We start from the raw sequence: 26,502 nt of genomic DNA, 5'->3' as shown, positions 1-26,502 counted from the left end.
TTCTCATCTTGTGTATATGAAAACATGGCAAACCACACTGGGCCGACCATACTCGTTGAAATATTGAAAGCCCAATGGCTTCCTCGTCCTTCATGAATAATTTCCAATTTCAACCTTAACTGCCAAAGGTATACATGACAAAGGCAAGGAAACAAATGCTTTTCCATTCCTGTTCATGTATGGGTGGATCGCTGACAGTTACTATGTCGAGCACCCAGTGGCGGTGAGTGCATGTTACAGACTCCTTCAAACACCCTTGACCACCTTGCAACACAAAACCATGGAAATAATATTGGACCTGTGAGTCGTATTGGGTAAAGTTAGCATCACTGACATTCAAAATTTAACCCTTTCACTGCCTGTGCACAGTAGTAACATGCATAAAGAAAGTTCACTGTGTTCCCTCACGATTTCATCTATAAGTTCGAATAAAAATCCTGTTATTGAATTTTTCGATGATGAAAATTAGGCCAGACCTTGCTTTATACAGGTCCCAAAATCACTTAAGATATTCAAATCAAAAGACAAGGAGTTTCATAGACTTGCCAATCGACAGAGCTGTCAGATGACTTAAATAGCATGTCACAATCTCAATTACTGCTGAAAAACCCCTCGACTCTCCAACACCAAATTCCCCCTCAACATTCATTAATCAAACATGATGCTACTTACGGTGTCTTTGATGTGAGGCCTCGGCCAAGACACTTTACACTCCATAAAAATCGAAAGATGACACTTTTTGAAGCGAAACAAACCCAACACAAAAAATACCCACGTCCAACCCTCCATCAACATGACAACACCTCATTCGAATCGGGACTACCACACCACTTATATCCTATACATCACATGTACACAGCTGCAGCAAGAGGACTTGACCAAGTGTGCATATGAACTACAACATAAATACATATATAAAATGTGTATAATATTCAAATAGGTGCATCACAATAGACCCGACCTACCTAGAAGCTGATAAACCTGGAGTCCTCCCCGTTGGACCATGGGCGGAATCTGAACAAGTGACTAACTCAATTGCACCGTAGCTGTGTGTATGATAAATTGGATACAGTAATCAACGGTTTATTAGCCTTGGTATGCGCGACTAATATTGTTGCAATTAACTCAGGTGTGTGCGGAATTCAGGTCAACAGGTGACTGAGAGATTTTAGTTCCTGGTTCAGAGGAGAGATGGCAAAACTGTTGATGTCAAATTTGTTTTCGATGAAGCAGCCTCTGAATCAACACCAGTTAGCATCTGCACATCGATAAGTCACCAAGGTAACCAACCCATAAACAAGGTATACTTATTCATTTGATTTTCATCCCATTTTGGTCATTTTATGTTAATGTCACCTCTATAATCAGGACACCTCTCTATAAAAGACAGCAAGTCTCAGTCACAAGGTCGTCTCTAATAGAGAGGTTCTACTGTACAATCTGTTGCATCTAGGCATCACATGACAATCAACCACTGCTCCATCCGTTCGTACCAGACGCATGTCGTTAACTAATTAATTAGCACTAATTAACGGAGACCAATCTTGTATCAATAATAGATTCTTTGACCTTATCAACGCGCTATCAAAACTAATTACCGTTAAACTGGGACAAGTGACTTTCAGGGCGACAGGCTGTGACAAATCTGATACTCTCGGTAGGGGGCCGGTCCACTGATGCAGAAAGCGATAGTTGGGGCCAATTCATCATATTTGACCGGTTATTAACTGCAGCCGTATTGGGAGAAGGTAACATGAATAGCCAATCTCCGCCAATAGGTATTTATTTTGGTACAGTAGAACCTCTCTATTTAGGACACCCTAGGGACTGACAAGTACTGTCCTAATAGAGAGGTGTCCTGATTAGAGAGGTCAAATTGAATGGAAACAACCAATTTGGAACCAAAACTATATGTCCTTAATAGAGAGGTTGTCCTTAATAGAGAGGTTGTCCTTAATAGAGAGATTTTTGCTAAGGGGGTCCAACTGTATTTATAAGTATTTAATACATAGTGATGTGCATTCAATATAGTATTTTTGGAGCCCCACCCCAATACCCAAATGAAAGACTTCAAGATATGAAGTCATGATTGATGGAAAATCCCACATCAGCATGGTTTGGCAATCCCAGCCTCTCACGAAAATACCTCGCCCAATTCATTATCCGTTTTGCCAATTAACGCCACAGAAAATCCTAATCTTTGCCGTAAAGCAAATCTCTGGCAGGCTAGAGGGGTAATACTAATTTATCAATCACTGGGCTGTTCTGGAGTTGGCAGGAATTCTGATTTCATTGCTGGGATATCCTCGTTACACCGCTCTAATTGAAAGGTATGGTATACTTCTGTTGGGGTGGTTTTGACAAGTTCGGCTAATGTTCCAGGTCGCCCACACTGTGTGATGCGTTGATTGGTAGCGGGTGAAGTTACCCGCTTCAAATAAATCAAGCGTCTAGGAAAAGTGATCTGCCCCAGCGAAGGAACATCACCAAGCAAGAACTATTCAGTAACCCAAACATGATCCCAAAAAGAATTTGTTAGGCTGTTAGGAAAGAAGATGCAGGGAGAGAAAAACATCATCAACAATTAGAGTTCTGGTCATGCGCAAGGAGGATGGCAACTGATGGGGAGCGGTTAAAAGCAGTCAAGGGCGGCAGCTAGGGTTTGATCCACTCCAAATAAACCAAGCGTCTTGGAAAAAGATCTGCTCCAGCTAAGAAACACCATAAAAGGAGCACTATTGAGAAACTGAAAGATGATACGAATAAGAATTTGTGAAGAAAGAAGATGCAGGGACAGAAAAACGTCATCAATAATTAGAGTTCTGGTCATGCGCAAGGAGGATGGCCACTGAAGCTAACATACATCTCTCGGTGAAGAGGCTGGCACTCCACTGAAACTGCCCACAAACGAATCCCCAGCCTTTCCTCTGATATATGATATTTGCATTCCCTGCCTCATAAATCTTAGGGATAGTTTATCTGCCTCCAGCACCCAGTTTGAAAATGATGAGCTGCATATTACCCGCCCCATAATTTTCTTTTAGTATCTTTGCTGGCGACAGGAAATTATGCCTTCTTTATAAAACCAGCTCCTTGATGGCATTTGAAAATTAGAAGGGGCACCAAGGTGAATTGAACATATCAATATTATGACAGTTTATGGTCCTCGATGATGAGGTTGGGGATCGAGAGACGGAAATTGGGGTTATTTGGTGTACGTACTGGAGACGGGGTGACATTGGCACATAGTGGGGTGAAATTGTCCCATACAATTCTCCCCTGGCCAATCTTACCCCACTTTATAGTAATGGCAGTTCCTTGACTGAGACTGCATCGGGGAGTATCTGGCAGGCACTGGGGCTGCTGCACGTCTCAATACGCCTCCAAAAAAGGTGTTTTTCAAGCAGATTTCGGAACCTATCCCAAGAAATGACCTGGTATACGCATACTAGGCCTAATATTCACACCAAGTTTGCCTCTTTGGGATTACAGAATTGAGAAAAACCACCTGCGCCAAACATAAAACCAATACAGATTTTCCTAAATCCAGCTTCTCTTCTATTTACATCATCAACCAGTTCCAGCTACATTTGACAAACTATCACACGATTTCCCAGAAAAAAACTTTGACGACGAAACCAAAAACCTGTTACAAAACCTATCAGCTATCATCTTTTTAAAATTGTAGTAAAACATATTTCTTTTTGAAATATCACGCGCCAATTAGCAGGAAACAGAAAACAAGCAATGTGAGATCCCATCTAATCATTTCGCTGCATCTTAAAATTCTTCCCCACCACCTATCTTGTCTGAGCTGCTGCAGGCAATGTCATTACTGGGTATGACACTCACATTAATTTTTAAAGTTTGCGTAAAGATAATAATTTTTCTGCTTATCAAATTTCATCTGCAATTATCTGGTTAAAAATATTAGACAGAGTGAGAATCAGATTTCGAAAACAGGAGATTAGGACAAATTTCCTTTAGAGTGATTTTCAAGGAATACTCATTCATGTCATATGGGTTGCAGTTGTCAGAAAAGGTGGTGAAAATGCAGTTTTGTGTTCGACAAAGGGATCAACTTCTCAACGAATATTTACCTTGTTTTTCCTGATGGCGATTTCTTCAGAGTCTGAAATGAAAAAGGACATTGAACGTTATTTTGGTGATAAACATTGGTCACTCCAGGAATTGTCATTTCTTGCAAAGGCTATACGATTTATCAGCATTTTTGGTGACTCTCAGGGGTGTCTGTCCCCCTGACTCCTTCCAAACTATGGCCCTGTCAAACCCATCGGGCCTGTATTGGTATTGCAGACCATTCTGCCAGAGGAGGATGGATGTTAACACCAATCACCATATTTTCATTAGCAATAATATCGCTAGCAACCATCATCAACCGTGGCGGTTTCGGTAAATCACGGAAAATTGCTAGTCAACGAGATCATAATTATGATTACCAGGAAATGCGGAATTTCTTATTGCCAGCGTAAAGATGGGTAATTTCACAATTTAGGAGCTGATCTGTTACCTTGGTTCATACATCAAAAGTATAGTCTAGACAACTTATATGAGTGCAGTCTCTGTGAGTGCAAGGTTATTGACACATTCGTCCCCAATACACCTGATGATTATTACCAGGAAATTTAAAATTTCTTCTTCCTGCCTTGATAATAGGCGCACTTGCACCACCTGAAAATGGACCACCAATCTTGGTTCGGGAACCAATGCCGCACCATCGAAAATCCACCAAGCGCTTACACCAGCGCTGCAGCTAGTTATAAAATCCGGCTACAGATGGCGCGCGAACAATAAATTGCATGCGCAGAAAGCGCCATTTCGAAAGCGCCGCCTGGAGCCGAACCATCTAACTAGCTAATTGCCGATCCATTTGCGCGTACACCACGACAAAGCCGAGCTTTTAACAAGCCGGGCGAATTTGGACCATCAAGCTTGGTGGGACAAATTCGCTCGGCAATTTGTATCGGCAATGGATTGCCGAACCAATTTGTCGCGGCAATGTGATGGTGTAAGTGCAATTGGTCCACCAATATTTCGTGGTGTAAGCGCAGCTATTGATGGGTAACAATACTTCCTTTTTGTGTGTATAAATAGTGTCTCTTGCAAAACCTAGGAAACGTCTTTAATTTGTTTCGTTATTTTCTTCAACAGATGCAACCCCAAAGTTTATCTTTCACAATTTGTATTTAAAATCTGCTTTTAATTTGTATTAAAAGATCAAACATCTTGTCATCTTAGGATTAAATGGCAATTACTCCCTGTTTTAATCTGCGCTTTAATAAAAGCGGTAAGAGCTACAAGCAGATTAGGGACCTTGAAGCTAGAGTCTTAAAAAGCCACGATAAAGGATTTGTTGAAACTTTGCTTTCACTGCGACAAGCAACACTAAAGTTATTCGTGAAATCAGTTTCAAATTCGTACCAAACATGATCTTCTGATTCCGTCTTAAAATAAGTCACATCATCAAGGTCATATTTTTGCTACAATGTAGAGCAGGCAGGGGCCAGCAGCAGGAGTGACGCACTTCCCAGCTTTTGACCTTTGCTGAGGAGGACCCCACCTGCAACAAAATCCATTTCCACAAAACCCACTCCCACAAATAGTCTATCCTTTGGTAAATTGGAGCACTGAACATGATTTGTCCATCGCTGTAGGTCAGGTATCCAAACAACCGATACTTCAGGTGCCAGGATAGGGTTACAAGGGCAAAAGAAGGACCAGGATGGAGTCAACAGGGCACTGGATATATTTTCCTTCAGTAACATTTAAGTGCAACCTTTTCACTGGATTATTATTTACAAGCTATGTGATAGCAGATGCCAGTCTACAGTTAACAGAGGGCAATCATGACCCACACAACTCTCGAAATAAAATTGTCATCTGGCCCTTTCATTATTGTGACATTCTCTATGATTGCCCACCTGTCATCTAACCCCATTTCCTCTCGTGATATTCTTTGGTAAACGAGAGAGTAATGACCACAGACCACCTGCTGATCAAACAACACATCAGTCAGAGCGTTGGGGAAAGCCATCGGTCCCTCTGAGGTGGCTTTCCCTAGGAAGCGTAGAATGCTGACAAAAATACCGCCAACCATTTGATGTCTTTCCTGCCTGTAAAGTTCATTGAGCTATCAGTCACCATTAAGTTTTTTAGTGTCACATTAGAAAGCTGCTTGGATGAAAGTCAACTTTATTGCATTTTTGAAGCAAAGGTGTGGTTCTCCCCCATTAGTTCGGCAAAGTTTCTTCTCTGATGATGATTGAATGAATTGTCACCTCATTTTTAACAAATTCATGATGAAAAATTTAATGGTGCCATTTGATATGCTGACAAACTAAGAAGTTTGTGGAATCAAATGATGGATGAAGAAAATCATAGCGTTTTTAAAGACACATTTGAGGACTTGAAAGTGCTCAATGAAAACCGATTCCTTCAGCACTTTGCCATTAGTGGCAAAGTTGTCACTGAGGGAAGATCGAAAACCAACCGTCTATTATCGATCTGTTTTCAACTTCAGAAGTTTGTGGAGTAAAATGATCCATCAAAGAAAGTAAAGAAATCTTTAAAACTATAGTGCAAAATACGGAATAAAAATGGATTTCTTCAGATTTTAAAGCAAAGGTGTGATTCTCCATTAGTGTGAGAAATTTTTTTTCCATGTTGAATAGAGATAACAGCTACGCTTTTGTAGAAGATGATATTCGATCTGCGATCAAACTAAGAAGGAGAAGTTTGCGAAATCCAAAAGAAACATCAAACAAATGGGTTTTTATGGTAATTTGAGTGTGAAAGGGTTGCTTTGCATGTCGAGCACCAACTTGCTCAAGTTCATGTTGTACCCAAACTAGTAGTCAAATCTATGAAATACATGCTTTGCCTGTCGGGTACCGACTAGCTCAACTTCATGTTGTACCCAAACTAGTAGTAAAATCTATGAAATACATGCTTTGCTTGTCGGGTACCGACTAGCTCAACTTCATGTTGTACCCAAACTAGTAGTAAAATCTATGAAATACATGCTTTGCTTGTCGGGTACCGACTTGCTCTCAACTTCATGTTGTACCCAAACTAGTAGTCAAATCTATGAAATACATGCTTTGCTTGTCGGGTACCAACTTGCTCAACTTCATGTTGTACCCGAACTGGTAGAGTCAAATCTATGAAATACATGCTTTGCTTGTCGGGTACCGACTAGCTCAACTTCATGTTGTACCCAAACTGGTAGTCGAATCTATGAAATACACGCTTTGCTTGTCGGGTACCGACTAGCTCAACTTCATGTTGTACCCAAACTGGTAGAGTCAAATCTATGAAATACACGCTTTGCTTGTCGGGTACCGACTAGCTCAACTTCATGTTGTACCCAAACTAGTTGTCAAATCTATGAAATACACGCTTTGCTTGTCGGGTACCGACTAGCTCAACTTCATGTTGTACCCAAACTGGTAGAGACAAATCTATGAAATACATGCATGTAGACTAACTTACATTTCGTTTTGAGTCCATTGGTGATGAGGGAGACGGTGATTCTTCTGGATGGTATGGCGACTGTGGTGAATGAGCTATGGACTTGTCAGCAGGCCTGAAGTCGAATGAGGGGATAAATTAGTAAAGGGGTGAGCTGATCTAGTGATGAGGTTGCTTCTCCTGGACAGTATGGGGACTGCGACGAGTGAGGTATGGACTTGTTAGCAGGCCTGAAGTAGAAAGGGTCATTTATTATTAAAGGGTGGTGAGATCTTGAGATGAGGGTAGGGTGTTACAGTGACAACTCCTCGTGATGGCAAGGGGAAACCAGAGATAAGGTCATGGACATTTTGACAGGTATATTTTTCTTCGGTAACCTATTGTAACTAAATGATCACCCTCCGTAAAAAATTCCCAACCTCTTCTGCCTTGACTTACTGCCAAGTTTCATACGCTTCCTCGTAAAGAAATCAACAACACCGACGTAATAAGATATAACGATTGTATGGAACAGTCATAAATATCATTACAGCTATTGAATGTCCCCATCAAATGCCAAACATAGGCTACAACTAGCAGCTATTGACCAGACTGGCCATTACTTGGCGGGAAGCTAAGTGTCATGTAGGAGTAAGCCATAATGGCAAGAGGTAAATACTTGACATTTCAGTTCTCGGGAAGAATTACCAAAAGATATGAGCAAAACCATTCGCCCTTTGTAGAGTAAAGAAGATCGGACTCCAAGACAAGGTCAGAAACCATTTGGCAAGCTTGTGAGGTGTCGCGTGGGTCAGGAACGATACCCAAACGATATGAGCAGATTCACCTTGAGCAGAGTGAAGAAGATTAGACTCCGCGACAAGGCCAAATACCACTTGTCATGCTTGTCAGGAGTTGGACAGGATACCCAGCCACTTGGCATGCTTGTCTGAGCTCGGCAAGGATATACGAACAACAGGAGCAGAACCATCATTCCCCCTAGACAGATTCAGACAAGGCCAAATCAGAGTGCAAGACATGCCCAGATACCACTTGTCATGCTTGCCAGACACCAGACAGGATCTCCAAATGACAACGGAACCTTTCATATTGGGTAGACATTGTGACATCAGAAATGCCAGCGTGATTATCGAGGCTTTGAACTGACAAGGAGAAATTCAATATGTTAGCGACCCGTCTTGACAAACTGTCTCCGGAATAAATCGTATTGCTAACATCATCTTAAATGGATTCAAGTCTGTCAGACAAACCAATACTTTAAGTCCCCCACTGGACCGACGGCCTTTCATTCGAAGAGCACCTTGCACTTAACATGTGCAACAAGTTAAGCAAAGCTTACAGATTTCTTTTTCAACATGAGACAAAGACAAAACAGCGGTGATCCTTCCAAGAGTCGGAAGCAAGATTATGAACCCACTTACCACTACGCTGCTGGCCCATCTCGTTTATAGCAAAATGATTGACCATGCTAAAAAACCTTAACAGGATAGCATTAATGGCATAGACGCGAGTAGCTAATGAGGTGAATGTCATCTTTTGAGCCACCTCAGTTCTTATCCTCGATCCATCTTTCAGGCTAACACATCCAAGTCTGATCCTGGCCAATTTTTCTTCACCTAAGATAAGCAGCTGTAACCACTTCTTGTCAATATTACATCCTTCAGCTACATAGCAATGGCAATTCATGGACAAACTGGCGTCCATAATTTTTTCTTGAAGACGATGTACGAAATACGAAATATCGTTTATGAGAGGATTTATTAAGGATGAAGAGGACGACAATCTATTTACTAAGCGTGGCCATGTTCTTGGGTGTTGAGTAGGGCAACTTAAATTCCAGCAATGACATTGATGGCAAGATTACCAACAGAGCCTTGGCAACTATATTCAAATGTCTGAGGTCAGAGGATGAGTCTTCAGATCAGATTAACTCTGATGGCACCTGTAACTATCTCAAGTCTAAGGTCAGAGCCTAAGTCTTTGGATCAGATCAACTCTGATGGCACCTGTAACTACCTCAAGTCTAAGGTCAGAGCCCAAGTCTTCGGATTAGATCAACTCTGATGGGACCTGTAACTACCTCAAGTCTAAGGTCAGAGCCTAAGTCTTTGGATCAGGTCAACTCTGATGACACCTGTAACTACCTCAATCACACGGTCATCAGATGAGGCAACACTGACATGGCCTCCCAGAGACAAACTCACATACTTTTTCAGTTTCGGTCATTTTTTCTACTGCCACCTTTGGAATTTTTTCTTGTTAGACAACGTACGAAATGTTGTCATTAGTAGGATGACCTGAGGCTGAAGATGACGAAATATGACGTCCATGTAACAACAAGAGGCCCAAGGGCCTGGCGCTCAGCTGGATATGACCTAATAACATAGGACTGAGGGTATAAAGTAGTAAATATCGGCTTTATACTACTGTTTAAAGGTCAAGAGAACACGTTATACCACTAAAATTTCCAATGCAGAGCTGCCAGCTGGATGAAATATGATTGAACTAATCAGCCATGGTATGTAAATATTACAGGAGGCAACGGAAGATATCCCTAGTTCAGTATAGCTTTACAGAAAAAATGGGAGTAACATTATTGTGTTGCTTAAAACGTCTACTTTTTACTCATGTAAGAATCGTAGTACTAATAATAACTTCAACTTATTTTCCAGTTATGATAACACAACACGCATCTTCATGATCATGATCTTTCTCAAACTAACTGAATGACCTATTAGTAATCGCCTTGGACGCACAACCTAACCACATATCAATCCGCCCCGACGATCGACACATCCATTCGATTCGATAACCGGGTAACCCTCGATAAAGTTTGATAAATAAACTAGAACTGAGATTTCACAGGAGCACCTGTGAATTCATGACTCCAGGGTTGTTTTGAGGGCGATATTGTAAGAGTTGGTCTTGAGTACGTGAAGGTCCGTGTGAGGCACCTGGGGAGAGAAGACTAGTTGAACGATGGGATCATGGAGGTATAAATAATTATTTATACCTCCATGATGGGATCTGACACGGACACTACTATTGATCTCATTATATGAATACCATTTAATTACAAAAAAGTGAAAACAGATCATATCATATTCCTTGGGATAAATTAAAATAGGAGTGCGGGAACAAGGTTTTTTAGCAGGAGGAAAGCGAGAACATTTTGTGCCGTCGTATTCCGATTTGGCTGGTTAGTGGTGAAATCTGCTTTTAATTTTGCAAATTAACATATTCGTTTTTCGAGTTCTAACGTTGTCTGAATTAAAGATGCTTTCCCAATGCTTGACTGGTCTGGCAATTAAAGAGACATTGCCAGGAAAACGTGACGTCATTTTGGCCATTCTTCTTACCGCACGCCCTCTCTCTCCGTAAAAGTTCCTGACATGGTGTGAAGTGGGAGGGCGCACAATGGGAACCACACTGCCGCGATGTTAATAGTTTCTATTTATAGAATTCAGCGGCAGAGATTTTAGGCACGGAAAAAGTGGATTAACTCGGCTAATCTCAATGGATTTTACCCAGGAATGTTTTCAAGGCGAGAGAAACATCTGATTTAAGTACTGCGCTTATTAGATTTCATGTTCAGGCCGAAGATTGGCCTAAAACGTGGACGAAAAGAGTGCATTATCGAGTGTTGGAGAGGTCACGTGATTGGACGCGAAACCTGAACAAAGTTTTCGTGCTTTTAGCTGTCAACATCAATGGCTATAATATACTCCTACGGAATAGTAGAACTAATAGAACTAATTTCCGAAGTTTCCAATAGTTTGAACACAAATCAAAACATCGCCCATCAGCTGGACTCAGATCTGCACAGGCCCTAAATTACGATAAATAATGATGTCGTCGCTTCAATTTCGCAAAGAAAGTTGACTCCATTCGAAGGTTGTTTTGACCAAATTCTGTTGAACTCATCGTTATGAGGGCATTTGAACACATTCTCGTTGATCTTTTCTATAAACGTGTGAAGTTTCGTACCAAAATACGTTTCCGTAAAGGCTTAAAAAAGAAAATTTGTCACTTACAAAATCATCGCTCCGGTAGAAATAAAAAGGTCACCGCCATTTTCTTGATGATAGTACTCCAGGTAACCGGCGGGAAATTTAAAGCGGGGTCATCCGGGGTCAAACAACAGTTTTGCTCACTACCGCCAACTGGTGATATAAATCCACACTAATCTATTTTATATCAAAACTTCTGTATCATGAAGACCTTTTCAACTTTATTTCGAGCTTTTATCTGCTGGAATAGAGCGTCAAAAAATTGTTTTTTCATTTACGCATTTTGCCCCCTGGGGAGCTGAATTTGAGTCGAATCGCCCAAATTTTTTTCCGTAAGCAACATTTTCTGCGGTGTTTATAAGCAAGACTAGATTTGAAGTGCCTCGGTTGTATGATTACAAAATGCCCAACTTTGCCTACAGATGGATGGATGGATGGAAGGATGGCAGGATGGGTGGAAGGACGGACACCAATCGAATAGCTATTTGACTAGCTCCGCTGACTTTGTCAGCTGAGCTAAAAACTGTAGCAAAACCTGGCAACTATATACCTTTTTTTTTGCCTCAAACTGATCATCCTACTTTTTCCTCTTTTCCTCAACTCATTTAAGATTTAACCAACCACACAACATTGCCATGGCCTCCAAGGGACATTCTCGCACATCTTTTCAGCGTCTGTGACTTTTTCTTTACAATTATGTAACAAAATATCTTCATGAGTAGGATGACTCCGGGTTATCTATAAAGATTGTATGACATGTTCTTCTCGGTATGTTCTCAATCAGATTATATTTTTTACCAAGTATATTGGTGCTAAGGATGTGGCAATGGCTTGGCTCTCAAGAAGAGCCAACTTTTTCACAGCATTAACGACTTCCCTTGCATCTTTATACCAACTTCTTAAGCACCCACCTCATGGTACACAAAAGGTCGGCAGACTTTTTCATATTGGTTCAGAAAAGCAGCACTTCTTACGAAGAATTTTATAGCCTTTACTTGTTTTTACAAATTCATTTGCAAACATGGTCAATCTGTCAGACTTTTTCCTAAGATAATTACGCAATGAAATGGCCAGGGCCATTGTGCTCACCTCATGTGGAGGAAAGATGGATAAAGAGCATGGTATTGTGTCATGTAGTGTTAGGTTTGATGTAGGTCCAAGCAATTACAATTTCCCCAAAATGGCCAATTTACAGTACATTCGACCTCTGTGACCTTGAAAAGCAGGTCAAATCAAAGAAGACCCGGGTGACACATTGAATGGTTGTTAGAATTAGATGTACCTATGATATAAAATTGATGCCAATCGGGCAAGTCATTACTAGGAATAATGGCATTTTGAAGAATTTAGGATTTGGCCCCCTCCCTGGAGGCCAAACGGCAAATCAGATCGCACCAAACTTCGGTACCTGAGATCACCTGACCAAGGGGTACATGTGTACTTAATTTGTGATCAATAGTCATTGCAGTTAAGAAACGTGCCATAGTTACGGCCTGACGGCAAATTTTACGCCATTTGACCTTTGTGACCTTGACAAGAAGGTCAAATTAAAAACCTGTGTGACATATACTGTATGGTGGTTAGATGTACCCATGATATCAAATTGGTGGCAATCGGGCAAGAAGTTAAGGAATAATCACATTTTTAAGGTTTTTGGATTTTGCCCCCTGGTGGTCAAGTGGTGAATCATATTGGACCAAACTTCGGTCCCTGAGATCACCTGACTAAGGGGTAAATGTGTACCAAATTTGGTATCAATAGTCATTGCAGTTTAGAAACGTGCCATCGTTACATCCTAACGGCCAATTTACACCATTTGACCTCTGTGACCTTGAAAAGGAGGTCAAATCAAAAACGCGGAGGATATATGATGCACCTTTGCTAGAAGTACCTACCATATTTTTTTCAAAATTTCCCGACTACTATTAAGGGAGATATTGCATATTTTCACTTTTAACGTTTGGCCCCCTGGTGGCCAAACCATGAAACGAATCGGACCGAAACTTGGTCTCCAAGGTGTCATTACATAAGGGTACATGTGTACCAAGTTTCAACTCAATAGCTCTAACAGTTACGAAACGTGCCCTGCTAACGGACGACGGACGACGACGGACGACGACGACGACGACGACGACGACGACGACGACGACGACGACGACGACGGACGACGGACGCCACGGTATGGGATAAGCTCACCTCTGCTAAGAGGTGAGCTAAAAATGTAAGATCCAAACTGCCTTTAGACACCAAAGATTTGGCACTGAATTAGCTTCAGAGGCTAGAAAATGATTCCATCCTTAGCATATAGCAGGCACTCATGGGGTAACAAGAGGTGGAGCTGAGGTGTGCGCTTTCCACAGATTCTACAAAGCATAGTTTTCCGTTCATCCCACACTGGTCCAATGGGGACAAAGTCACAACCTGGTGGCTGTGACAAGATCACTTAAAGTCTTTCAACAGGCACCACATCTCAAAATTAAATTCTTGAAAATACTTTCTCTCGTCAAATATACTCTTCTCATGAGCTCCAAATTGCACTTAAGAAATATCCACCCCCATTCAATGAATTTGTTTGGTCACGCCAATATCAGCGAAAGATCAAAACGTGTTATTAAAATCGCGGAAATGAAATAGCACGAAAATTTAATAACCAGATATTCACAATGAAATTGAAATACCTTAACAAAGAAGCCTGCAACCTTTAAGGTAAAGTCTGTTGCAGTAACGAAATTGGAATTTTCTAACAACATAAATTTTCAATTAATCAGGAGTGACATGTCAAAGTATCCATTTTGAGAGACCAATTTCATCATATACTTTAGCTTCAACCGCAACTTCAAAATATTTAAAATCAAATTATTAATTCTCAGAAACTCGCATGTTTTCGGTCCAGAGGGGCGGTGGTGGTATAGTGTAAGTGTGGTTCAATTCTACCCAGGAGGTCATTGGTTTGATAAGCCTAACTTTCGCGACATTTGTCTTTGCCTTGCACCATATCAGCAGAGAATCAAAACATGACATTAAAGGCCAATGCCATTCTTTCAAAATTTGAAATTTGTAATTGAATTTGAACATTTCAAATTGCGTAAATACGTACTGAGTATAACTTTCACCATTACCTTTGTGTTGACATGCAATTACGATACATACCAGGTTTCGGCAAAGTTGCATGCATGATGACTGTACAATAGCATTGTGTATAACTGACTTTCTATTTTCCTAGACCACTAGTAATTACGAAAGGCATACCCCTTTAAAGTTGTGGAAATGATGAATCGTCTAAGTGCCCCAGCCCCCCTCCCTGACATCCAGCATCTTAGTCTTAAGTATTCTTTAGAAAAGTATCTTAGTCAGTTATTCTTAGCTCTTATCCATATGTAGTCTTAAGGGGATAACAATGGTCATGTTGACAAGCCAGGAAATGAAGAAGCAAGTTATTAGAGAGTGTCGGGAAGTATGGGAAGCCCTTGTAGCATCAACGTTAGTTCCCTAGTTCCGACAGCAGTCTGAATTATAGCAAGTTACCACAAGAAGAGTCATTGGGTGCCTGTTGGTAGAATTCTCATCACTTGGCAGCAAAACAGTTAAACTCTTCTCGATAAAGCATCCGAAATGTCCTTCTTAAAGATACTCGTCCCTGCAAATACACCAATCTTGGTTTACCACTGCGGCTCCTCAATGCCGACCTGACTAATTGGAAGCAATCTGCGCCAACCAATCATAACAGCACTAACAATACGATATACAATTCCCAGCGATCATCTAATATAACAACCCAGCATCTTTCGAGTGACTCCCCATGATGTGGTAGTATTCGTACTGTTTGATCGCTGGTAGCTCATTTCCGGCCCGGAAGAGTGTAGATGGTACAGCTTCGCTGATCTCTGTGTGATCAGCGTATTAAGATCAATATTCACTCCTGAATGATCTGAGCAGTTTGGTTCCTAAGTCATATATTGATATCGGTGTCTGGTTGTCTGTATGTCTGGAGGGAAACTAACTGTGATCTTGTTTTGGCGTTTACAATATCGTGAATCGAGGAATGCATTTTGCTAATAAGACACCAGAATGACAAGACCATCCCATACTACTAGAGGGGTGCACCGTTGATGTTCATTGTATCACAGGTGGTTCAGGAAAATAGAAAATACACATCCAGATAGTGCAGTCGTTATGCTAACAAATTTGCTGACATATTCTATAGTATTGGTACAGCTGTCTAAATTACACAATGGCGATGTTGAAATTTATTTAGTGCGTATTTACACAATTAGAAACTTTCACACTATATTTCAATATCATACCAAAGCTGCTGATCAGTGCAGAAGTCCGGAAAATTATTTTCCCTGAATTTACCACGTAAACTTCTTTTACCTTTAATTTACCAATTCTAGATTGTCTATTATTCTTACCTTTGTAGACTAGGGGCCTCATTTGACCTGCAAGTAGAAAAGAAAGACAACAATTTAAGACTTTGGCTTTTTAAATCTTTCCTCCGCCCATTTTCAACTTCCCACCCCACAAATATTCAGCTTTTCTTCATTTTGCCATCTTCAAAAAAAAGTAAAGATATTAGGAGTCACTGTATTCTACAATAAGTCATAATTGATCTTTCCCAAACAATGCGTTCATTATCTGATCATTACTTAAAATGATTGGCCAGCCATACGGTCCACTTGTCATCCGGTCACAAGCAAGATTCGCATCATCACAAATTGCCCAGTGATGGACCGCAAATTGAGCCGCGATCTTTCTCATTTGTTGTTACGGTTTCCTGCAATTCAATCACCCAGCCATTGCCTCGTATCAATCGCGGCATTATACGTAGATTCGGCGTAACCTGTGCCAGCCAGCGACGAGGGAATTGACGAGTAAACACTTTGATCAGACTGGCTGTGTGTGATGGCCAATTTAGGTCGCCATCGTCTACGCTTCATTACCTCGATTGCTCTGCAAGCAACGCGATGCTGACTGTATAGTATGTTTCATTTACGCTTTTGATAAGACGCTGTGTGGGCAAAACTGAGGGGGTAAATGGGGGGGGGGATGCTGTGGAAGGATGACAAATAAAAAAACACCTTAAAGATAGGTTTTTTCATAATGTTGACAAAACTTTCTCACTCTGCTACATGTAGCAACTGATGAACCAATTATGAATGCCATATTGGTTGATAGTCAAAATCAAAGGCGCACCTAGCCAATCTTCGGTAATCAAGTGGACAATGGTTGCCAGCAACCGTGGTCATCTCAAAGGAAGTAATCTCACGGCCCACGAGGTTATGAATCTATCTAGAACAGGCTCAAGTAGCCTCTGGTAAGACTTTGATGCGACAGATTAGATGTTGATAGAAGAAGGTTTGTGGTACAGAGTTAGAAAACCAGGCTAATATCCAGGAAGTGCTGGGTTCAACTCTCAGAAGGTATCGTTACTCTTTCCTTGGAGAATCGTTTCCAGTAACCGTGGTCATTTCAAAGGACGTAATCTCACGGCCCACGAGGTTGTGAATCCATCAAGAACATGCTCAAGTGGCATCTGGTAAGACTTTGATGACAAGGATTGGCTGTTGATATTCGAGTGGAACAGTCGTCAGAACGCCTGGCTAAGACTGAGGGGGTTTTTGGGTACAACTCTTGGAAGGCATTATAACTTTTCAATCTTTTTGCCCCTCTAGTCAATATCCTAGCTTCGAAAACTTTAACAAAGTTGTCTTCAAAGGACGGCGTCAAATACACCAACTCTTCGGTCCATGAGTCTCTTCTGCTTGGCTCTGTAATAGGCGTTGAGATCTGTCTTCGTCAAGTCAGTCGTTCGGGAAAGGTTTGCCAAAGTGGGCACTAACCACCCTTCAAAGTCAAAGGCAAAGTAAGAAGTCACCTGACAAAGAACAAGTTCGAAGATGACTTCTAAGACATTCCAGTCCAATGAATAATAATCATGCTCCATTCTTTAACCCAAAGCCAACATTTCTGAGATCACCAAGATCAAGAACTCGAATCTACAGACATTTTACAGATGAATACATCGCCACTGTATTTAATGAATCGAGATGATGCTAGACCATGAATAATCAATCCTGTACGGTTCTTTAACCAACATCTTTTGACAAAACCATCACCATCAGAAAAACTTCCTCAGTTTGCAGGTCCAAGAACTTGTCCACTGGCTTTTTACAGGTGACTACATGAGCATCTCGCTCAAAGATGACTTGAGATCCCAATATGGTGAAAAAAATCATGCATGGTTCTTTGATCAGTATCCTATTGACAAATTCATGTAAAGCCTACATCTCAGTCGACAATGCCCCATACTGTGTACTTACCTCACATTTCACGCTTACATGGTCACCAAAAAAGCCGGAGAATGAGGCCATTATTGCCACTATCCAGGCGTGCCAAACCGCATCTATTGATGGCTGCTGGACATGTCACTTGAGGGAACTTGACTGATGGTGAGTTTTGAGTCTACTTGGGTGAACACTTCTTAAAGGGGTACGCCGTTCATAATTACTGGCGGTCCAGGAAAATAGAAATGCAGTTATACACAATGCTGTAATACAGTTATTGTGCATACTGATTTGCTGAAACTTTGTATTTCTAGTATTTGTATATCTGTCCACAGAACGGCAATTACAAATTTCAAATTTTTAACGAACGGCGTACGCCTTTAAAGGTCAAGAGGAGATGCTTCAGGGAAAACTCTCGTGGAAAAAATCTTACGGTTATAGATGGCGCTAGTGTATGAGTAAACACCTTCGCTCTGACTTACCAATAATTTCCTTTCTGTTGACTCGTATTGAGAGATGACAACCACCGTTCCAACATGACATTATTGCTGCCATCCTCATCATGCACGTTGTCAATTTCAACATCCATTTTCCTTTAAAACTTTATGTCAAACGTGACGTTATTGCGTTTGCTTGGAATTTTCAAATGCTAGCAATAATCCTCGAGAATGAAAGTCAGAATTTACGATTACGTCGTCATAACTTCCATTTCGCACAAACAAATTTAGAATCGAGGAGATGTCAAATTTCCTGCATCAGATCATCTTCGTTTTCGAAATTGCTTAAAATTTCTGACAGCACAATGTCTCCATCAAAAATCCGTCATTCCAATCATAAGTTTTCATTAAATTCTAGTTGTTTTTTTCTTCTTCAGATTTCCATGTCTAAATGCATAAATCAAGAATATCCCAGGTGAATGTCAGTGGAAATGATTTGAGCTGTATTAGAAAAGACGATTTATATTTAAACCACTTTGATGTGACAGACCAATTATGCTGTGCTCTGTGTCAAGAAAACCACAGTTCAGTATCAGCAACATAAGATCATGATGAGCACTGGAGTGCATCAATGCATGCATTTCAGCAGCAAATATTGAAAGGACAAGTAAATGCACAAGAGCAAGACAGAATCCTGTTTCAGCAGCAAATATTGAAAGGACAAGTAAATGCACAAGAGCAAGACAGAATCCTGTTTCAGCAGCAAATATTGAAAAGACAAGTAAATGCACAAGAGCAAGACAGAATCCTGTTTCAGCAGCAAATATTGAAAGGACAAGTAAATGCACAAGAGCAAGACAGAATCCTGTTTCAACAGCAAATATTGAAAAGACAAGTAAATGCACAAGAGCAAGACAGAATCCTGTTTCAACAGCAAATATTGAAAGGACAAGTAAATGCACAAGAGCAAGACAGAATCCAGTTTCAGCAGCAAATATTGAAAGGACAAGTAAATGCACAAGAGCAAGACAGAATCCTGTTTCAGCAGCAAATATTGAAAAGACAAGTAAATGCACAAGAGCAAGACAGAATCCTGTTTCAGCAGCAAATATTGAAAGGACAAGTAAATGCACAAGAGCAAGACAGAATCCTGTTTCAGCAGCAAATATTGAAAGGACAAGTAAATGCACAAGAGCAAGACAGAATCCTGTTTCAACAGCAAATATTGAAAAGACAAGTAAATGCACAAGAGCAAGACAGAATCCTGTTTCAACAGCAAATATTGAAAGGACAAGTAAATGCACAAGAGCAAGACAGAATCCAGTTTCAGCAGCAAATATTGAAAGGACAAGTAAATGCACAAGAGCAAGACAGAATCCTGTTTCAACAGCAAATATTGAAAGGACAAGTAAATGCACAAGAGCAAGACAGAATCCTGTTTCAACAGCAAATATTGAAAGGACAAGTAAATGCACAAGAGCAAGACAGAATCCAGTTTCAGCAGCAAATATTGAAAAGACAAGTAAATGCACAAGAGCAAGACAGAATCCTGTTTTAGCAGCAAATACTGCATTACCAGTAAATGCACAAGAAGAAATTGTTCACCTTCCAATATATCACTGCATCTGAAACCACAGTAGCATTAACTATTCATACAAGACACCATTCAAATCATTGGATGTTTCAAAGGTTTCTTTCGAAACGTTAATAAACGTTAACCATCGAGTTTTTTTCACCAAATGATTGGTATGGCGTAGAAATCAATAAAGCAATATTGGATGCGTTGGCGAAGTTATCTACAAATATACAGACGCGCCATTCTGAAGATTCTTGGCCGGTCACGCGGGAATGAGAATAATGAGAGCTTAACCCTTCATCCATGAAATATAATAAGGAGAAATATCTTCAGAGGAACTGAATTCCCTCGAGAGGAAATCCATCCATTTCTCCAATAATCGGGGCGTCAAATGCATGAATAGTCGGCACCCAAACAAACTTCTATGAAAAGGTCCATAGCTTTGGGGTGTCTATAGGGAAGCAAAAATGGATTTGATGCCAAAAAAGGATACCAGCTCTCTTACGCATTTCTGCTGACGCTAAAAGAGTTGAATAACAACTTGACAGTGGACACACCATAAACCTGTACCGAAAACAAAACACGCTCAACACAGCACCTCCCAAATATCAACAAGGTGGGATACAAGGACTTATAATGAAGGAGCAAATCGAAACAGCTGATCAACTTGACCGACTGACATTAATGAAAAACATGCAGAAACCGCCCCAAACAATACCCAACCGTTCGTTGGAGAGATCACCACAACATTGTTTCACACTTTTGATCCTCAAGAGGCCCTTTCTTCCTTGTTAAGTACAAGTATAGGCCTATACAATGCTTGCCAATATACACACAACAGAATGTACTAATCAGCACACGGCCATGTACATATGCGTACACTGCTATGCCTTCCATGCATAAGATACGAGACACAATACATCAGTACATAAAACGCCTGGGCACAGTCCATTTGCAGTTAGTCCAGTCATGACCACTCTTGGGGTCATCGGCCTATTTGACCAGGCTTTGAGACAATTGAGACATACACAATTAGTACTTTTCAACTAAGAGGAACATGTCGGAAATGATCACACAATCCTAAAGGCTTTCCATCTGGACAAGATAACCATACCGATTGTTTAACAAATCAATCAATAGCCTTGTCCTGTTTTCTAGGCCTGTGTGGGAGTGAGTCAACTGCAGGTGAGGCCTGTTAGTGTCAACAATGCATTTTAACCCCTTGGTTTGCTGTTACAATGAAACTGAAAGCAACCTTGTGATGGACAATGGGCGTGGGCAGATAAATGATGGCACCGATCATGATGCTGAAGCGACTTCACTATCAGTTTGGGATGCAAAGATGCCCTTGTGTCAGAGCAACAGTGATTTTAAAGAGAGCTAATAGCTGCAGAGTGACCTCATATGACTTTTCAAGGTAGCTAACCATAAAATGCACAGTACCTTTATTTATAAGGTTTAAGCACTATTAGAACCTTGGTGCTCAAGGAGGGAATGATAGGGGATCTGTGTCGAGACAGCGGTCCATGCTGGATAGACAAGAGGAGCTGAGGACTATGGATACAGGGCTCAGTAGTCCATGCTGGATAGACAAGAGGAGCTGAGGACTATGGATGCAGGGCTCAGTGGTCCATGCTGGATAGACAAGAGGAGCTGAGGACTATGGATACAGGGCTCAGTAGTCCATGCTGGATAGACAAGAGGAGTTGAGGCAACCTTAAATACTGCCAAACCTGAATAAATCCACAGATATGGTTAAGCAATAGGACGGTCACTCAAAAGTTCAAACACAGGTCTACTGTAAACAAAATTCTGGTCAAGCAGAAGTCTTAATCCTAAATATCGGCAAATCCAATCACAAAACTTCGCCATGAACCGGAGGTCCATTCACGTGTGTGTCCCAGTGAACATTTCCTTTCCCGTCCCGTCCGCATAGCACTTTGACACAGTCAGTAGGACATGGACAATTAGATAACAACAGGTTTTCTGTATAGTGATTCTCGTTTAACAATGCCGATCCATTAAATATGCAATAGGCTATTCTCGGACATTTTCAGTGCACATCGATGCCCCCTGGAGCTCTACTGATGCATCTGATTGGCATCTTTAAATTTTTCGTCACCCCATCTGTCCATTGTTGACAAATATTCTTATGGAATTATGGTCACCAAAAGACACCTCAACAAGAGCAACCTCCAGCATGGCATAAGTTGACCTTTTAAGTATGACATCAGTTTGATATCTCTTAATATCTGAAATTGAAACTACATTTGGGACATAGTCAAGCAGCAGTGCTACACGTGTTCCACTGTACAGACCAACATTCAGAAATGAAATATCTCAATGAGATATCTAATTAGGAAATCAATTTCAACTAAAAGTTTCAAAATCGATCAACACTGCTGATTTCTGACGTGAAATGGTAATTCGTCAAGTCCCAAGGACAAAAAGACATTAATGAACAGCGGATTAGCATTTGTAACATTACGAAAAAAAGATACCTGTCAATCACTCGGGCACAATCAAGAAAATAAATTAGCTCCCAGAATGAAGAACAAGTACTAGGTGTTCGAAAATACATTGGGCACTTTCAATTTTGAATATCTCCCAAACAAAACGCCGGAGTTATTTCAACTAAACATGACCTCCTTCGGTAAATTTCATTTACAGGACTTACCTTTCCTTAACTTCAGTGGTACCGGTAGCAAAAGATATCAAAAGTTTCAAATATATTCTGAAATACCTAGTATGTATCATGCATGATATGCTCTGTTAACTTCTTAGATAATAAAAGAAATTAAAAATGTCAACTATAATGTTCTATTCACTTTGTGACATGAAAATAAAATTAAAAGTTTCAAATATATTTTGAAACACCTAGTATGGACATGTAGATGTTATCAGGAACAAGAGCAATTTGTTTTAAATCCTTGTTTAATTTATTTCATTGATGAGATAGACATGTGTACTCGCTCTATGGTATTTCCAGCACTATGTTTGTCGTTCTGACTAATAAAGATAATATCTCTGAATATGAATAATTTGTTTTAAATCTGCCATTAATTCGTTTATTGATGTGATAGTGGAGCACACTCACTTGCTTGTAGGTTTAAGGAGTTGATATTGAACTGGAGATATTGGTTGTGTTGACAAACACCGCGAGGGCAGAGCTAAAATGAACGCCAAACCCGAATTGGCAGGTGAGGATTTGGAAGAAAAAACTGTACCACAAGAAATACTGCTATGGAGAGAAAGCATTCCGCTCACAAATTTGTTCCCAAATGAGGAAGTAACCATCCCAAGAGATCGTGAAACTAAATGTGAACCTGCCCACTTCTCTATCTAGGTGGTAACTATCAGATCTGCAAGTTGTTAGATAATTTGTCTAAAGTTAGCGAGACATCCCCATTGAGACTTCAATCCAATCGCCTCAAAAGACTACCGACTGAGCCAGGCCAAACAGCCCCAAGATGTTCCATTGTCGAAGGATAATATTCCACCAAACTTTGACAGAGGGGCATCCCGTAATGAATTGGTGGAGGAGACTAAGATTAGTTAGATAATCTTGGCTGGAGAAAACGATGCTCTTATTTTCAACTCGAGTGCCCTGGGGGTATTTTTGGATAACACGGGTATCAGGTTTGTTGTTGAGGGGATCACACCCTTACAAGGAGCATCAGGTGTCCCCACAGCTACTGAAACATTAGACCTCAAAATGAATGTAGGCTGCATAAAGTGTAAATCGGAAAGATCTTCTGTCAGACGGAGAGAGGCTGTGTAACGGTTTAATGACACTGAGATATAACCGTGGGGGGGGCTACCGAACATTGAACCCACACATCCTAGTTATGGCATGGACATTCTAACCATGATACCACCCGACAGGCGCATGAAGATCGAGACACCAGCCCAACAGACAACACTCATCAAAGAATATTTCTGGTGAGAGTGGTTGGTTGGGAGCAGACTATGTTCGTTGTACATGCATGTCGAATGGAGCCGGCAAGACTTCCCAAGATAGTGTTGGAGTGGCAACTGGAGAATGTTGTAGGCAAATGACGAAGGGGACATTGTCGGTCTCACTGGATGAATGTCGTAGCTTCGATGCAGATAGGGCTGAGGTTGCAAGAGAGGTGTTGACACAGATGGCTCTGGATCCAAACACCTGGGGGATGTGGTGGCACAGTTGACATAGAAATGTTAAGTGTAAACAGTACGTTATTCACGAAATCCACTTGATAAAACGCCCACGAAAATTTGGCTGTGTTGAAGTCTCAAAGACAGTAACATCCAAGCAAACAAATTCCTCCCCAAACCAATTTAATCATGCAGGTTTGCCATCCAAATGATTTCAATTAGACCTGGAAAATACACCACACTTGATTTCATTCAGCAACAAATCCTGCCCCTGCCAGCTTCTTTTTGTGTGGAATTCAATTTCTGACAAGGTGCGATCGTGATTTCATTACAGTTTTTTCAGCCATGATAAAACCCACCGGCAGGTTGCTACTGCTAATTCCAAGAGAGCTACTGCTTATTCCAAGGGAGTAACTTGATGATTTCTAGGATTTTCCTTCTGCTGCATCAACAGCAGATTTGTTATTTGCTGGAGAAGCACCTTGGCACAATTTTTCCATAACCCGTGGCCGGTAGAAAACCTAATCATAGCTTCGCTACACGGAGCTCATTTGATCCCTACGACTTACCATGAGAAGCAAAAACAGCCAATCAAAACGCACCATACCTTCGCACCAAATAGCTAACAAGATTTCATCGGTGACCTCAGGCGTTGCGGAAAACTGGTCCAACCTACTGACTCAGTTCACGCAGCATTAGGCCGTTTCATACGAAGAAATCAAAAACTCTTATTAGATGAAGCGGATCACATCTTGCTCCCAGCATCTTAATCGGTACAAAAATGTAGCAAAGACGGTCAAAAGAGGATAAGGAAGATGCAAGGTTGCAGGGAGATCATGGCAACAGAAATGGAGGCTGGTAATGATCACGTATCTTTGACTTTGACAGGTATTATTAGAGATGGAGAAATCCAGGATTCCCAGACATTTGAAAGATTGACTACAGGGGCCCGCGAGGAGCACCTATTTTAACAACAACAACGACAACAACAACAATAGCAACTTTGGCACCCTTGTACAGAGGTTGGACCATTTCTTTCAACAGACCATCACGAAGAGAGAAGACATTCCATGCTTTTTCATCACCGTGTGTTTGGTGTAATTACAATATTTTTTCCGCACCAACTGCTCAACTGGTAATGAAGTTATTTTGATAGCCTACTCAGCTGAATTAAACTTTTTACATCTGACCGAGAAATACATTATTCTAATAAACATGATGAATAGAAATGCAACAACAAATTGAACTGTTTTTATTGCACTCTGCCAATCATGGTCAGCAAGCCTAAATTTGCATTTCTGCATCAAGCACTTATATTGATACGTATCTAGACACTATTAAGAATAGCCATCACACACGAAAATTGCAGCAAAACTGTCAATTTGCAGCTTAAAAACAATCCAATCATCATGACTGGCCTATGCAGACGATACATCTCATCCTACTTCTTCCAGCTTCTGTCTTGGCGCACCATTGGAAAGTCACCATCTCACCAATTGGGACCAAAGAGCCCAGAATGCACATCAGATGGTTTTCAAACATGAATCATTGCCCATTTCAGATTAGAAAAAAATCGCCAACAAGCTGAGGGCAGACGTCGTCCAACACTGCCAGCGACAAGTCACGCCACCAATGACGAACATCATCATGACTAATTCAATTTCGGTACATCTCATTTGGAAGTAATAGCGGGTATACGTGACCGCAGGCTCACCGCCGACTTTTTATCGAAATAACTCAGATTCTGTGCTGGCGTACCTTCCAGGAAGTGATGATCTTGTATAAACGTTTCTGGAGGACGGAATACCGCATTTGGTATTACCAGCCGTTCAGTCAATGAGACGACCAATTTGCTCGAGCGTCGGTTTTTTTTAGGACGGTATGATGAGTTTTGTGGATTGCATATCTTATTCATAGTGCCTGCTTTTAACCCTTACTTTGCAACATCAAGTTGACAACGATTTCTTCAAATTCCTCCACAAACTCTGAAGACGATGATGAGATTACATTGAATTTACCACTTACCTGGCATTCTCGTTAAAATTCTCCTCCTAATATTTCAACAGACGGCACTTAGAATTACCCCCTCGGCGAAAAAGCACTAAAATTTTGTTGCAAACACGCGCCAATTAGTTTACTGCGAAGTGAAGATTATCATGATTTGATTTGCCATTTTTAAAATCATGATGTGCTGAGAGACGTGAATCATTATCATTCGGTGGAAACACTTGCTTGAGGAAAAGAAAGTGACTGTATTGGAAAATCATTTTTGGAAAGTTGAGTTTGTTTATTATTGTGTCAACCAACTGCAAGGGCCAGCAAGATGTGACTTATGAGACATTCTTTACTTCCAAACTCCTATCTCTAAGTAGCAGTGAGGCAACAGCAGGCCAGAGACAGTAACCTGTGAACTAGATAAAAACTAGCCAACCAGCCACATCAGAACAGGCTAGCAACTGGTCCTAAACCTTTGACCACCAAACGGAGGCAGATACCTTGCCCACATGGTCATCAGGATCGGTTGATACATCAGAATGGTGTCGTCGTCAAAACGACAAGTACTAGCA

At 40.9% G+C, this 26,502-nt stretch overlaps 1 protein-coding gene across 6 annotated transcripts in view; it reads right to left on the bottom strand.

The window, feature by feature from the left end:
- LOC135492690 (uncharacterized) overlaps positions 1–26,502 on the bottom strand; it is a 129,488-nt gene that overhangs the window by 27,352 nt on the left and 75,634 nt on the right. For 5 of the 6 annotated variants that reach the window (XM_064779274.1, XM_064779275.1, XM_064779278.1 and 2 more), the window contains exons 5-7: positions 15,914–15,940; positions 7,513–7,606; positions 4,101–4,132 (exon numbers count right to left, since the gene is read on the bottom strand). In XM_064779274.1, the coding sequence (XP_064635344.1) occupies positions 4,101–4,132; positions 7,513–7,606; positions 15,914–15,940 (153 nt within the window). Of the gene's footprint in view, positions 1–4,100; positions 4,133–7,512; positions 7,607–15,913; positions 15,941–18,267; positions 18,406–26,502 lie in introns of those variants that run through there. The other variant, XM_064779279.1, reaches the window with a different exon arrangement.

Source organism: Lineus longissimus, chromosome 8, assembly GCF_910592395.1.
Source record: "Lineus longissimus chromosome 8, tnLinLong1.2, whole genome shotgun sequence".
Taxonomy (NCBI): domain Eukaryota; kingdom Metazoa; phylum Nemertea; class Pilidiophora; order Heteronemertea; family Lineidae; genus Lineus; species Lineus longissimus.
This window is presented reverse-complemented; position numbering and strand designations above follow the sequence as displayed.